This window comes from Mirounga angustirostris, unplaced genomic scaffold (genome assembly GCF_029215605.1).
Source record: "Mirounga angustirostris isolate CCGP_5_RB_7025 unplaced genomic scaffold, mMirAng1.0.hap1 SCAF_6, whole genome shotgun sequence".
In the NCBI taxonomy this organism is placed as follows: domain Eukaryota; kingdom Metazoa; phylum Chordata; class Mammalia; order Carnivora; family Phocidae; genus Mirounga; species Mirounga angustirostris.
This window is the reverse complement of record NW_026991714.1, coordinates 64,318,807-64,331,839: the sequence shown is the minus strand read 5'-3', so window position 1 is coordinate 64,331,839 and position 13,033 is coordinate 64,318,807. Positions and strand designations below refer to the sequence as shown.

The 13,033-nt window shown below is 57.3% G+C and overlaps 1 protein-coding gene across 1 annotated transcript in view; it reads right to left on the bottom strand.

Moving 5' to 3' along the window:
- Positions 1-13,033, bottom strand: part of KIF26B (kinesin family member 26B) — a 440,039-nt gene that overhangs the window by 14,519 nt on the left and 412,487 nt on the right. Inside the window, exons 11-12 of the mRNA XM_045877594.3 lie at positions 5,068-5,230; positions 868-4,261 (exon numbers count right to left, since the gene is read on the bottom strand). Coding sequence (XP_045733550.1) covers positions 868-4,261; positions 5,068-5,230 — 3,557 coding nt within the window. The remainder of the gene's footprint in view (positions 1-867; positions 4,262-5,067; positions 5,231-13,033) is intronic.

The following is a 13,033-nucleotide window of genomic DNA, read 5'->3' as shown; positions in this document are numbered from 1 at the left end:
TGGGGATCGTGCTTGTGCACTCTGTGGTGTGAGGATCGTGCTGGTGCACTGTGTGTGTTGGGATCGTGCTGGTGCACTGTGTGTGGGGGGATCATGCTGGTGCACTGTGTGGTGTGAGGATCGTGCTGGTGCACTGTGTGTGGGGGGATCATGCTGGTGCACTCTGTGGTGTGGGGATCGTGCTGGTGCACTGTGTGTGTGGGGATCGTGCTGGTGCACTGTGTGTGTTGGGATCGTGCTGGTGCACTGTGTGTGGGGGGATCGTGCTGGTGCACTGTGTGTGTGTGTATCGTGCTTGTGCACTCTGTGGTGTGAGGATCGTGCTGGTGCACTGTGTGTGTGTGGGGATCGTGCTGGTGCACTGTGTGTGTGGGAGGGTTCATGCTGGTGCACTGTGTTTTGGGATCGTACTGGTGCACTGTGTGTGGGGGGATCGTGCTGGTGCACTGTGTGTGTGTGGGGATCGTGCTGGTGCACTGTGTGTGTGGGGGGGATCGTGCTGGTGCACTGTGTGTGTGTGCACGTGTGCGCGCTCGCATCAGTTCAGAGGGTGGGGCACATTGTAGGCGCCACGGCGGCCGTGCATACGCGACTGTCCACGAGTGTGCCTGGGGGACGTGCAGGAAGGGCCTCTCCAGCACACAGCCCATGCGACCAGCGGGCTCTACGCCACCGTGGGAGGGTGGCCGCCGGGTCTCGGGGGGCCAGCAGCCCCACGTTTTGGCACCCGCAGCCGCCATGCTGCGAGGCTAGTGACGGTGACCCGACGCTTAGGAAAGCGCTGTGCAGTGGTGCAGCCACTCCCGGAACTGCACTCAGGCGCCCAGGGCTCGGGGTGCGGGGTCCTCTGGAGGGCCGGGCGCCTACCTGAGTTGGAGCGCTTCTTCGGGGCTTTGAGGCTGCGGCAGCGGCCGCCCACGGAGCTGCTGTTGTCGCTCGTGGAGTCATGCGCAGACGAGGCGCTGCCGGTGGCCTCGCTGTCGCGCAGCACGCTCTCGTAGCCGCTGCTGCCGCCGCTGTGGTAGAACAGGGCCGTCTTGCCCATGGCGGGCGGCAGCTCGCCGCTCAGCACGCTGCTGTTGTCGCTGCCGTGGCCGCTGCTGCAGCGGTGTGGCCGGCGCGGCGGCGTTACCTTGCTGTAGGGCGAGGGCAGTGGGGGCGCGGCCGGCCGCTCCTCGCCCGTCGCCCCCGCGCGCCCGTCGGCGCCCCGCGCGCCCGCGCCGCCCTGCAGCAGCTCCGAGATGCGCCCGTTGACGGCGCGCAGCGGCAGCTTGCAGGCGGGCCCGGCGCCCCGGCTGCGGCTCAGGGACTGCGTGGACCAGGACGTGGGCTTGGCGCTGGCCGCCAGGCCCGGGCTCTGGCCCACCGACTGCGGCAGGGACTTGGTGGAGAAGCTGAGCGTCTTGGTGGTGGCGGTGGCCAGGCTGCGCGCCTTGGGGCTGGCCAGCAGGAGCTTGCTCACGGCCGAGATCTTGCACGGGCCGGCCTTGGGCGACGAGGCCGCGGAGGTGGCGGGGGGCGGCGCGGGGCCCGGGGCGGTGGGCGAGGCCCCGGCGGCGCCGCCACGGCCCGGGCTCCTGCCGGCGCGGGGCATCGTGCTGTCCTTGCCCGCGTGCGCCCGCCAGCTGCCCGCGCACAGGCTCTCGGCCCTCTCCAGCGAGAGGCACTCGTAATGGCTGACCGTGGCCCGGCCCAGGGAGTTGGTCCTGCTGGCCAGCTGCTCCAGCTTAGCACTGAAGAGCCTGCTGCTGCTGGCCTCCTTCAGCCTGCCGCCGGCCTCGTCCGGGAACGCGGCCAGGAAGGGCGCCGGCGGGTGCGAGGGGTGCGAGGGGCTGCCGGTGCTGCTGCTGCAGGCGCTGTGCTGGGGGCTGGCCCGGTTCTTCTGGTCCAGGCTGGACTTGCGGATCGGCGGCAGAGGGGGCGTCCCTTTGGGCCGAGCCAGGACTCCGTGCTTGGGTGACGCCACCTTCCTCTCCGGGGTCGCCTTGCAGGGGGGCGCGCCCAGCCCGTTGGTCTCCGCGGCGCAGTGGTAGAACAGGCTGCCCAGTTCCTCCTGTCTGCTGGCCTTCTGGAAAGCCCTGGGCAGGCTGCTTGACTTGAGGCTCCTGTTGGGGTGCACAGGGCTCTGGGCCGCTGCGCCCGGCAGGGCCATCTCACAGCCATCCACCACCCTTCTGAAGGTGTCGCTCCCTGGCGAGGCGGACACCTCACTGCTGCTGCTGCTCAGCCTGTCCCCGGGGCTGGCCTTCCTGTCTTGTTCTGCCCTGGCCTCGGGCTTCGGGGGGCCTGTGGCAGCCTCACACCCAGTCCCCTCTTCACTGGGATAGGCACTCTCTTTTTTGACCTCCTCTTCTCGTTTTAGCCAAGGATCCTCAAATTTCATCTCTGTCTTTGCACCAGTCTCCCTGCTGTCCTGGGCCTGCGCTGCTCTGGGCGCTGAGCTGACGGTGGGGGCGATGGTCGCCTCGGGCTCTTGGACAGGCCGGGGGCTCATGGCGATGCAGGGGTAGACTGTAATGTTGGTCTTCATGGGGATGTAGCCCTCGCAGCCGCCCAGATTTGCCGTGTTGGAGATGGTGACCATGGCTTTGCCCAGCGTGGAGATCTTGCAGCCTTTGATGGGGGCCGCCTTGTTGAAAGAGTCTTTGCTCACGTCAGGCAAGATGAGCAAATTGTCGGGGCCTGCCTTGGGCTTCTCCCGACACACCACGGCACTGTTCTGGATGCTGCCGCCGAGCTCCGAGGCCGGGGGCTCTGCCATGGCCTCCCCGTGCCCGAAGCACGTCTGGGCTATGAAACTGTGGCAGGACTGCTCGCCATCACTGCCGGCGCTCATCTCGCTCAGCCAGGAGCTGATGGATGAACGTCTGCTCCCGGCCTCGCAGGCCTTCTCGTCCAGGGTCAGCTTCGGGAGGGGCAGGAACTGCGTGATGCTGACCTCGGAGACGGGCGCCACGCTGGAGTAGCACTCCAGGTCCTCGCTGATGCTGCCGATGATGCTGACAGGCCGGGAGCCCGAGGCCAGGGCCTGCACGGAGCAGTCGCTGTTGAAGCTGATGATGCTGGTGGGGCGGCCGCCGCCCAGGACCCCGCTGATGGTCAGCTCCTCTACCAGCGTGAACACCAGCTCGTCCTCACCGTTCAACTCCAGCGGCTGCTGCACCGTCACCAGCGTGGTGCTCAGGATCTCCTTCTTAGAATCCGGGGAAGTCACTGCCTGAGGCTCGTCCTCGCCAGGGCTTTCGGGGAACCCCTCGCTCCCAGCGGACATGGATTTCTTCAAGACCTGGGGGCTCATTCCGACCGGGGGGGTGCGCACCTCAGGCTGCATCAGGGACTCGCTAGAGAGCAGGCCGGAACCCTTGCTCAGTGGAGGCAGGGGGGCAGGAGAAGGCAGGACGCCCTTCTGGGTGTAGACTTTGCATCTCTGGGAGGGAGAGCTGGTCGGCTTGTACTCTGAGGTCTTGGACAGGCTGGCGATGCCCAGCCGCGGGGAGCCCATCGGCCTGGGCTTGCCTTCCACAAAGCTGCAGGAGTTCAGGCTTTCTCGGCTGCTCTGGAGGCTGGCTGCGCTGTGCTCGCTGCTGCTGCCCGGGATGCTCCTGGGCGAGGCAGGGCTGGGGCTGCTGGGCGGCGCGGGGCCAGGGGCAGGGGCCCGGCCGGGCGAGTGATTTCTCTGCATCTTGGAGGCGGGAGGGGCGGTGCCTTCTCTGTCGGTGGACTGGCCGTCGGACCCGTCATCTTCCCTGTCGGACGCACAGAGTGGGCTTGACCCGGCCGCCTGGCCTGACGGGGCACACTTGCTGGCCTGCTCTGCCCCAAACTGGGCAGGCAGCTCTTCGAAAGGAAACCGACTGGGCTCTTCGCTGCCGTCGATGCAGCCCAGCCTCTCCTGCAGCTCGGCAAACGTGTTGCACTTCAAGCAGTCCCTTTCCGATTTGCTGGCCACGGCCCCACTGGCCTCCGCAGGCCGGCTGTCGCCCTGGACCTTCTGCAGGGCCGGCACGATGGGGACAAAGTCGGGGGGGCCCTCGTTGTCTGTGAGCTCCTTGTCCGACAGGGCCGTGCCATTGGGCCCGATGTAGATGACTGTGTCGCAGGACTGCTCACTGCTGGAGGAGTAGTCGGGCTCACTGGGCAGCTGAGGGCTGGGGAAGTCCGGCTCCGCCGCGGCCCTGGCCTGGAAGGGCCGCAGCTGGGTGGGCCTGCGCATCCGGCCTTCTTCACAGGAGCTCTCCCCGCCAGAGGAGCTTGACGTGTACTGTGGGTGAGAGAGGAGGGAGGTCAGCAGGGGCAGCTCTCCCAAGATGCACCACCCCCTCCGTGAACCCACAGGCAGACTCCAGGCAGGCCCCCCAGGCCACCCCAGTTGGCCTCCCTGCCTTGGGCCATTTCTCATGGTGCAGCAGGCTGGAGTGCCCCAGCCTTGCACACCATGGCCTCTTGTGGGAAGAGGAGCCCCTGTGTGGCCCACCGGGCACAGAGCCTGCTCAGGAAAGGTGACCAGCCCAGACCCCGTCTGACCTCTGGAAGGCTGATGGGTCACATTCTTGTCACGCCACCAACTGTCCTGGCTTTGCCTCTGAGAACACAAGCTGGTCATTCCAGCAGACCCTGGGCCTCAGCCAGAGACACAGAGTTCACATGGCAAAACCCAGGAGCCCAGAAACGATTCCTGGAAATGCCAGGGAAGTAGGGCCATGCGCGCAGGGAGCTGACAACCCCCTGTGGGCTCAACTGCTTGAAGGACACGGTTCTGACCTACGTGGGACCAAGGCGGGGAGAGAGACGTGGAATATTTCTCATCCGTGGCCAATTCTTCATCGCAAAGGAGTAGCAGTCCATCCAAACTGCCTAAAAGTGGGCTGAGCACTCCCGGGTAGGGGTCCGGGCTGGATGACCGGCCACTGTCAGGGGAATGGGACATCGCCGGCCTGACAGCTCTCCCGCCCTGAGTGACCGCCAGATGGCGTGGGCAGCCCCGCACAGCCCTGCCCCTGGGGCTGGGGGCTCGCGGTCGGGCTCCCAAAGCACCTTCCTCCACTGCACCTCCCGGGAGCTCCTTACCTTCGTTTTCTTTTTCTTCATCCTCAAGACCCTCGAGGCGATCTGGATGGTGGACAGGGTTTCAGCGTAGCTGCCGGCGGCGGCCGAGATGTGCGCAATCATGGTGGTGCGGCAGTTCACGTTCCCTAGGGACTCCCGCAGCAGCATGGTGAGCTTGCTCTCTCTGCCGGACAAAGTGAATTAGGGCTGCATTAGTGGGCCAGGCTTCACTCTGGCTGTCAGGGTGGGACTTCGGGCCTCTACGTGGCTCTTGTTTTTGTGGGCCGCAGGGTTTTGGGTTTTCTTCCCATTGTTTTTAAATGGCATACTAATGAGCATTGTTTTTTAGCATGGGGCTATTTGTAGTTGGCAGCTGAGCTAGGGCTCCAAACCCAAGGATGGACTCCATGCAAAACATCTCCCTGGGCCCTGCTGTCCTGCCGTTGGGTAATCCTGTGTGTCTGCGCGCACACAGGACATTGCGCATAACGGGACCTGGGGATAGAAAGAGAGGAAGGAGCAGGACAGAACGGCTCTGTGGCTAGTGATCGGCAGGCTGTCTGCGCACATGGCCCTTCTCTGCAAGTGTCTGCACGCAAGCAGTCCCCGCAGGGGAAAGCAGCCTTCCAGCCATGAACTCGCGCGGAAGATCTGCGTGTTTGTAACGTACGCGGTTTGTTTGCAGAGTTGCAGGTGCTTTATTACCATTGTCTCTTACTCTCGTATTTGTACACAGTGGAAATGCAGAAGAAGGTATATGTATTCCTGATCTCAAGTGGGGCAATGCAGACATCGCCCCAAGCAGTCAGCCAGCCAGCCACGGAACATGGAACTTTCTAGAAAGCCCTCCTCTGGAGACTCTGCAGGCGCCGTGTAGGGCCGGGGCCCTGAGTGGTGATAATGAGGCCCGGGAGTTCACAGATGGTGTTTCCAGGCTCTTCAAAAACTGACCTGGAGGAATGACTCCTGTTTTTCCATTCTTACCCTCGTCCCCGCATTCTCCCTGCCTTGCTCTTAAAGGCTTCTGCTTACATCATCATCAGTGCTCATCCCCTCAACTGCTGCCAGATGTCATTTCCGCCCCGGAGCCTTCCCTGATCCCGAGGGCAGAGGCAGCCTCTGTGTTTCCCGTGCCCTGCGTGCACAGCTCTGTGTCGTGTTCGTGACACCAGGTGCAAGGGTCCTGTCCTCACGCCCGCGTCCCCACCAGGCTGTCTGCCAGCCACCTCCGCAGAGCTCCCTGGAGAGGGGCCTTCCAGCTCGGCAGGCCGGCTGTGAGAGGCAGGCTGCTGTCAGCAGAGATTAGGCCTCGGACACAGGGAAACCATCTCACACGTGACCTGCATCAGGCCTTCAGGGAGGAAGATCCCGATAGACAAGCCATTGTTTGCCTTTCCACCTGGAACCAATTAAGGCATCAACTGGGGAGGCCGGGCTTGCTGTGGCTCAGGTCCTGGGCAATTTAAAAAATACAGCAGGGTTTCCCTTCAGGAGAAGTCATTAGTGATAAAAGTCATGCAAGGCGAGTGTTCTGGACGGACTGTTTATGTCCCTCAAATTCGTAGGTTGAAACCTAGCCCCCAGAGTGATGCCATTAGGAGGTGGGACCTTCGGGAGGGGACCGGTCATGAGGGTGGCGCCCTCATGAACGGGAATGGGGCTCTAATGAGGGAACTTGCAGGAACTCCCTCACCCCTGTCGCAAGAAGGTGGCCCTCTGTGAACCAGGAAACCTCTCTCACGGGACACAAGATCTGCCGGTGCCTTGTTGGACTTCTCCAGAACAGAGAGAAATAAAGGTCTGTGGTTTCAGCCCCCCACCGCCACCGGCTCCCCAGTCTGTGGTATTCTGTTCTAGCCCCCTTAATGGACTAGGACAGGTAAGGGGGGTGTGCCGGAGGATCCAGGCCTAGCGGTCAACACTTCACTTCCAGCAGGCGCACCAGGGACGCCACCAGTGATGGCCGGACGGGAAATCCGGTCCCACCCCCGGCAGACACGCTGAACTGCGACACAGCATCGGGGCGAGTCCCAGGCTTTGTTTTTCCCGTGTCTTCAAGTGGAAGACAGATCCCGTTAGGGTGAAGTTGTGATCCTTTCAGTCCATTCGTTCTTACTGTTCATGGTGGTCATGTTCGTCTAAGTCTCTGTGAACACTGAGGCCGTGAACCCTGCCCAGGACAGCACCCAGCAACGGGTCAGTATGTAACCCTGTTCCAGCTGTTCCTGGTTAAAGTCACCTGATTTAACACACCTTTCTTACAAATTTTATAAATTATATGCACCCTTTCATTATAATAGAACACTAGCTGAGAACGGTTTAACATTTTCCTGACTCTGGGTAATATGAACATAAATTTCTTTGGCTTTTAGCCTCACAAGATTGTCCACTGTGTTTTTTTGGTTTTTTGTTTTTAAGATTTTATTTATTTGACAGAGAAAGACAGCGAGAGAGGGAACACAAGTGGTGGGGGGGGGGGCGGGGGTATGAGAGGGAGAAGCAGGCTTCCCGTGGAGCAGAGAGCCCGACGGGGGGCTTGATCCCAGGACCCTGGGATCGTGACCTGAGTCGAAGGCAGATGCTTAACGACTGAGCCACCCAGGAGCCCGCTTTTTTAAAAAAAGAATTTTATCAGTCCTCTTACGGATCCACAAATATAGCCATTTTTCCCATAGCTTCATCACACACTTTAGAGGTTACCTTATACTTTCTAGAGCAGCCTGATGTATAGATCAGTGAATCCCCTCTTCCTTTTTCTGGATGAAGCATCTTGTTGATTCATTAGCATTGAACTCATGCCAACAACACTGGTCATACCTGAACCAAGCTTCTCTAACATATATATTTTCTCCGTGAGGCACATCCCAGCCTTCTTGCACCAAGGAACACGGACACCCCCACAGCATTGTGCTGGGGACCACTGTGCTGGGGGCCAGTAAAACCACCACCAAAAAGCACGCAAATACAAACAACATGGCACTAAATAACCCTGCAAAGGGCCCTGGTTTACAGGAAGAGAGGCAAAACAAGGAGGCAGAGTGTTGGCTTGCCCACCTCAGCTGGGTACATGTGCATCGAGCCACTCAAAAGTTTGGGTACCACGCATGTCTGCAAATAACCGCAAACACACCGCTAGCATTGGTTTTGAATGTAATTCGCAAATATGGAATCCGCAAATGACGAGGGTCCACGAGGCTTTGAAATCCCTCATGTAATGCTTGTTAATCAGGTGAACGCTGCTGAGGACACACTCTGCTCACTTCTCTGTGTGGCCACGTGTGAGTCCTCAGGCAAAGGGGCCAGAATCAAGACAGAACGTTGTCACACCAAACTGTCTGCCCGGTGCATTTCCACTTGATTCCCCATTCATGAGTCAATCACAGGACGATTTTTTTTTTTTTTTCAAGTCCACATTGTTGGAAGAAGCCAGGGCATGTGTGTTGCTTGGCAACCGGCATTTTAGCTCTCCTCGAGGAAAGCCAGTAAAACCGTGAGCAAGACTCCTTCACACGGGCCTCTCTAGACTCTCAAACATCCTCTTATGGGAATGAAAAATGGTGGCTATAAAGCTTTGGGTTTTTTCCACCTTGTGATGATCTTTTAACTTGGAACAAAGACAGTTAAGTTGGGGAGGGAAGGTGAAAGAAGGGGCAGGGTACTAAAGGCTAAAAACTGTAGATTTCACTCAGTGTCTTTGGTAGGAAAATAAAGATTCAGAGTTTCTAGGGCAAAAGCCAGCAGAGATTCGGTCCGCGCCTCTGCATCAAGGCTGAGGCAAGAGGAAGAGAAGCTCGCAGGTGTGGAACTAGTAGCCCCCAAGCCCCAGGGCCAGGCTGGAGGAGGGTTGTAGGGACTCGGGGGCTACGTGGGAGGGGTCCTGGCTAGACAGGACAGCTGGGGCAGGAGGGGGCCGGTGACAGCAGAGCCGGCGGGTCCGGGGAAGTACCATGCCCCCCCCCTTTTTTTTTTTTAAAGATTTTATTTATTTATTTGACAGAGAAAGACACAGTGAGAGAGGGAACACAAACGGGGAGTGGGAGAGGGAGAAGCAGACCCCCTGCCGAGCAGGGAGCCCGATGCGGGACTCGATCCCGGGACTCCAGGATCATGACCTGAGCCGAAGGCAGTCGCTTAACCAACTGAGCCACCCAGCGCCCAGGGACCATGCCCCCTTTGAAGCAGCCACATTCCATGCACACATATTCCACCTCCCTCCCACCCCAAATGGCACACATCTTTTAAAAATTTTGGAAAAATGTCTTGTTTTTTAAAACAAGTCGACTTTTTCTTAGACACAGCAAGAACAGGATCATGAACAAATGTTCATAGTGATAATGCTAAAATTAAAGCATGATGAGCATGTACATGGGCTGACAAACCAGGACTTGCAGGCCAAAGCCGGACCACCACCTGCTTTTATAAATAAAGTTTTATTGGAACACAGCCATGCCTATTAACATACTGGCTCTGTCTGCTTTGGTGCCACGACAGCAGAGCTGAGTGGTTACGACAGAGCCTGTGTGGCCCACAAAGCCACAAATGTCTCCTATCTGGGCCTTTACGGAAAAAGGGTGTTTGTTCTGTTTTGTTGTTCTTGTTGTTTTTGCCCTGTGTCCGAGAGTAATGACATAGCATGGTCTCATCCCAGACACAGCACCAAAGAGTCACCAACCAGAGCACGAAGGAGGGTGGTGATTTCCTCGCTATTCAGTCATCTCTTGCCAAACAGAAACCGGCAGAGGAGCAAATCCTGAGCTTCAGAAATCACTCGAGCACCAGGACACAGCTACGGGCAACTGCCCAGATCACCTCCTATCACACACAGAAGCAGAGCCTGTCCTTCCTAAGGGGCCGTGAGGCTGCGCACACTCATTCACTCACGTCAGCAGCAGCTCATTCAAGAAGCGCATAGTGAGCATGCGCTAACTGGATGCAAGGTGCAGGGACAGGGACAGGGCAGGGAGGAGGGACAAGGTCGTAATCATGGAGCCGGCTACCCAGCGAGGCACACACATGACGACATCATTTGTTAACGCCAATGGCACATCTAACACTGCACGTGATAAGCAAAGATCCCCCCACTCCGAGGCTGAGGGCTGTCCCCCATCGTCACCGTAACTCCCCGACTTCTAGACACACCCTCACCTCCATGGTGACAGCACAGTCTGTCTCCTGGGCTCGGTTCCCCTATGTGGCTAACATTTATTTGCCCCAAACACCCCACAAAACTCTAAATTCCTTTTGGAAAGGGTGGTTTGGAATCTGCAGCGCGTTGTATGTGGACCCTCGGGGGAGGAAACCTTCCCAAGCCCTCCCAGATGGCGAGACCGTTCGGGGTTCTGCTGAAACACAAGGTTTCCGTGTCACACGGCAGTGCCGGCCAGGTCACGGCACACGAAGAAGGCCATTCCTTTCGTGAGCAGTGCGAAGTAGCCTCCTTTTCCAGAAAGGCGGTGATAGAACCCTGGAGGTACCAAGTGGGGCATCTGTGAACCAAGTCCTTGTGAAGGAGACAGAGGTGGTGAGCTCTGAATCGCCATGTCAGGCAGCCTGCCCACAGCCCCCCGGGATGCCCTCCCTTCGACTCTGCTTCTCATGAGCGAGTCTGTAGATGTCCACTCCTGTCAATTCGTAATAATTCTTTTTTTTTTTTTAAAGATTTTATTTATTTATTTGAGAGAGAGAGAGAGTGAGAGAGAGAGAGCGCAAGAGGGAGTAGGGTTAGAGGGAGAAGCAGACTCCCCGCAATGTGGAAAGAAAGGAGCTTCGTTAATCCAGAAAACTAAGCTCCAGAACAATTTGCAAGAGAAAACCTCCTGTGGGCGGCTAGGACCACAGCAGACCTACAAACCCCAAACTCAGGCACATGGGCACCCACCCCGCATGCGCACAGGCAGGCTCTTCTTCAGAGTCAGAAGAGTGTTTTTCTACAAGTGTTGTGCCATCAGTATCCAAGAATGGAAACCACACATGCGAAATTCTGGGAGGCATCAGATATCCCAGATCAAGGTAATGGACAATGCCAAGAAAACATCGGCATCCCTCGAGTTCTTAAGGATATGGCCCTGGAGCCACACTGCATTCTAGAAACCATCCCGTTTTCTACCCATGTTACCCGGAAACTGCCGAAATGTGCTGTAGAGCCTGAGACAGGCAGCTTGATGTGCTGGGTGAGAGTGGCTAGGTCCCAAGTCAGCCACGAGAGTTCTGACCCTGCAGCTCTGCCCCCAGGCCCCTGCATCCACGCACCAGCCACCAGGAGGAGAGAAGACAGTGAAAAGGAAGCAGGGACAGAATGGAAAAGAAGAGGTAGGTTAATGTCATGAACTTGACCTAGTTTTGGCCACTCAAATGGTACTCTATGCGCTCTCTCCCGCTGCCTCCTTCCTATTCACACCCCATTGGCCTGTGAACATCTTTTCCTACTATCACCCAAGGGGTCACCAGTGACTCCTGATGCCAGCCCAAGTACTGGAGACCAGGATGCTCCTGGATGAGGGCAGTTCTCATCCTGTCTTCTAGGTCCCAAGCAGATGGCTTTGTGACATTGTTGAGCTGACAGACTGAAATATGTACATCCACAGGGGAAAAGAACTTCCCTTGAGTTTATTTATCTGTAAGGGACTTGGTGACCCCCTTCTCATGATTGTGGCACAGACACGTGCACTTTTGGGAGAAGACTTGGTACGCCTTCTCTTTAGGGAAACCATCTGCTCTGCAGGAACGGCCTTTTCTTGGCAATGTTCCCCTCGAGGGTGCCAACATTTCAGGGCATGAATGATCTGGTTCTGGTTGCTACAAAAGCAGCAAAAGCTTGGTATGAGCCATGTTATCCTAATGGCATTTTCAAAAGAAGTTACACGAAGTTAGAATGGTTCAGATATTGTTCCCTTTGTGCTGCCGACAGCATAAGCAGGTGTCCGTTGTGGGACGCAGGGGAGCAGGATGTGTAATAAGGCAAACTGGACAGAGAAATACAGCTCTCAGATGGGACAGGGACCCTGATACCCACACGTGTGTTAGAGGTGCGTCTAGAAGCACCAGCATTTAGTTGAGAGGTGGTGACTTCCCTCATCAGGGGAGAGCTTAGAGAAGGACCCTGTGGAGAGCCACCCAGTGCCAGCTGAAGGACCAGTCTTGGTGACCCAACCAATATGGCACCTGGCCTGAGTTCGTGCCTTGCTTAACCTGAGACCTGCTGTTGGTGGAGGGCCTGAAACTGTAACTGCAGAGAGTGAACAAGGTTAACCTAATTGTTCCCTCACGAGGTTCTTGATTAGACATCGTAGAACCCTGAGACACAAATGGCACCATTTTGGAAGTCCTCTGACACAGGGTAATACATGGGAGAGATGAGGGGGTATGCCTGGGTGGCTCAGTCGGTGGAGCATCCAACTCTTGGTTCCAGCTCAGGTCATGATCTCAGGGTCATGAGATCGAGCCCTGTGTTAGGCTCCACACTCAGCATGGAGTCTGCTTGAGGATTCCGTCTTTCCCTCTACCTCTCCCCTCCCCCATCTTGTGCGTTCTAAAATAAATATTTTAAAAAACATACACGGGAGAGATGCCTCATCCCCATGTCATCCTGCTTACCCAGGGCTGGCACCATGTGGCTCTAGAGCTTTGTTGGCTGTGCCCAATGAGAGGCAGGAAAGAAGGGATGGTGGCCCACAGGGGCCTGCTATTCTCAGTGAAGCAGCATTGTCCCTGGCAGGACTAGGCATGTGACAGGCATTCATGAGAATGGGACATTGGAAAATATCTGGATGGAAAACCAGTTCACGCAAGCTAAAGGGTTTGCATTGCATATATGGGCTGGGGCCAATGAAACCTGCTTTATGACTAATAGTTTACCACTGTACACAGAGGAAGACGAAATCTAAGGAAATCCGGGCTGCACGAATCCATTTGATCCTGGATATCAGTGTTCCATTTATCTGAATAAGATAAAATTCACATTAATTCCACCTGCTTCATGAGAAAGACC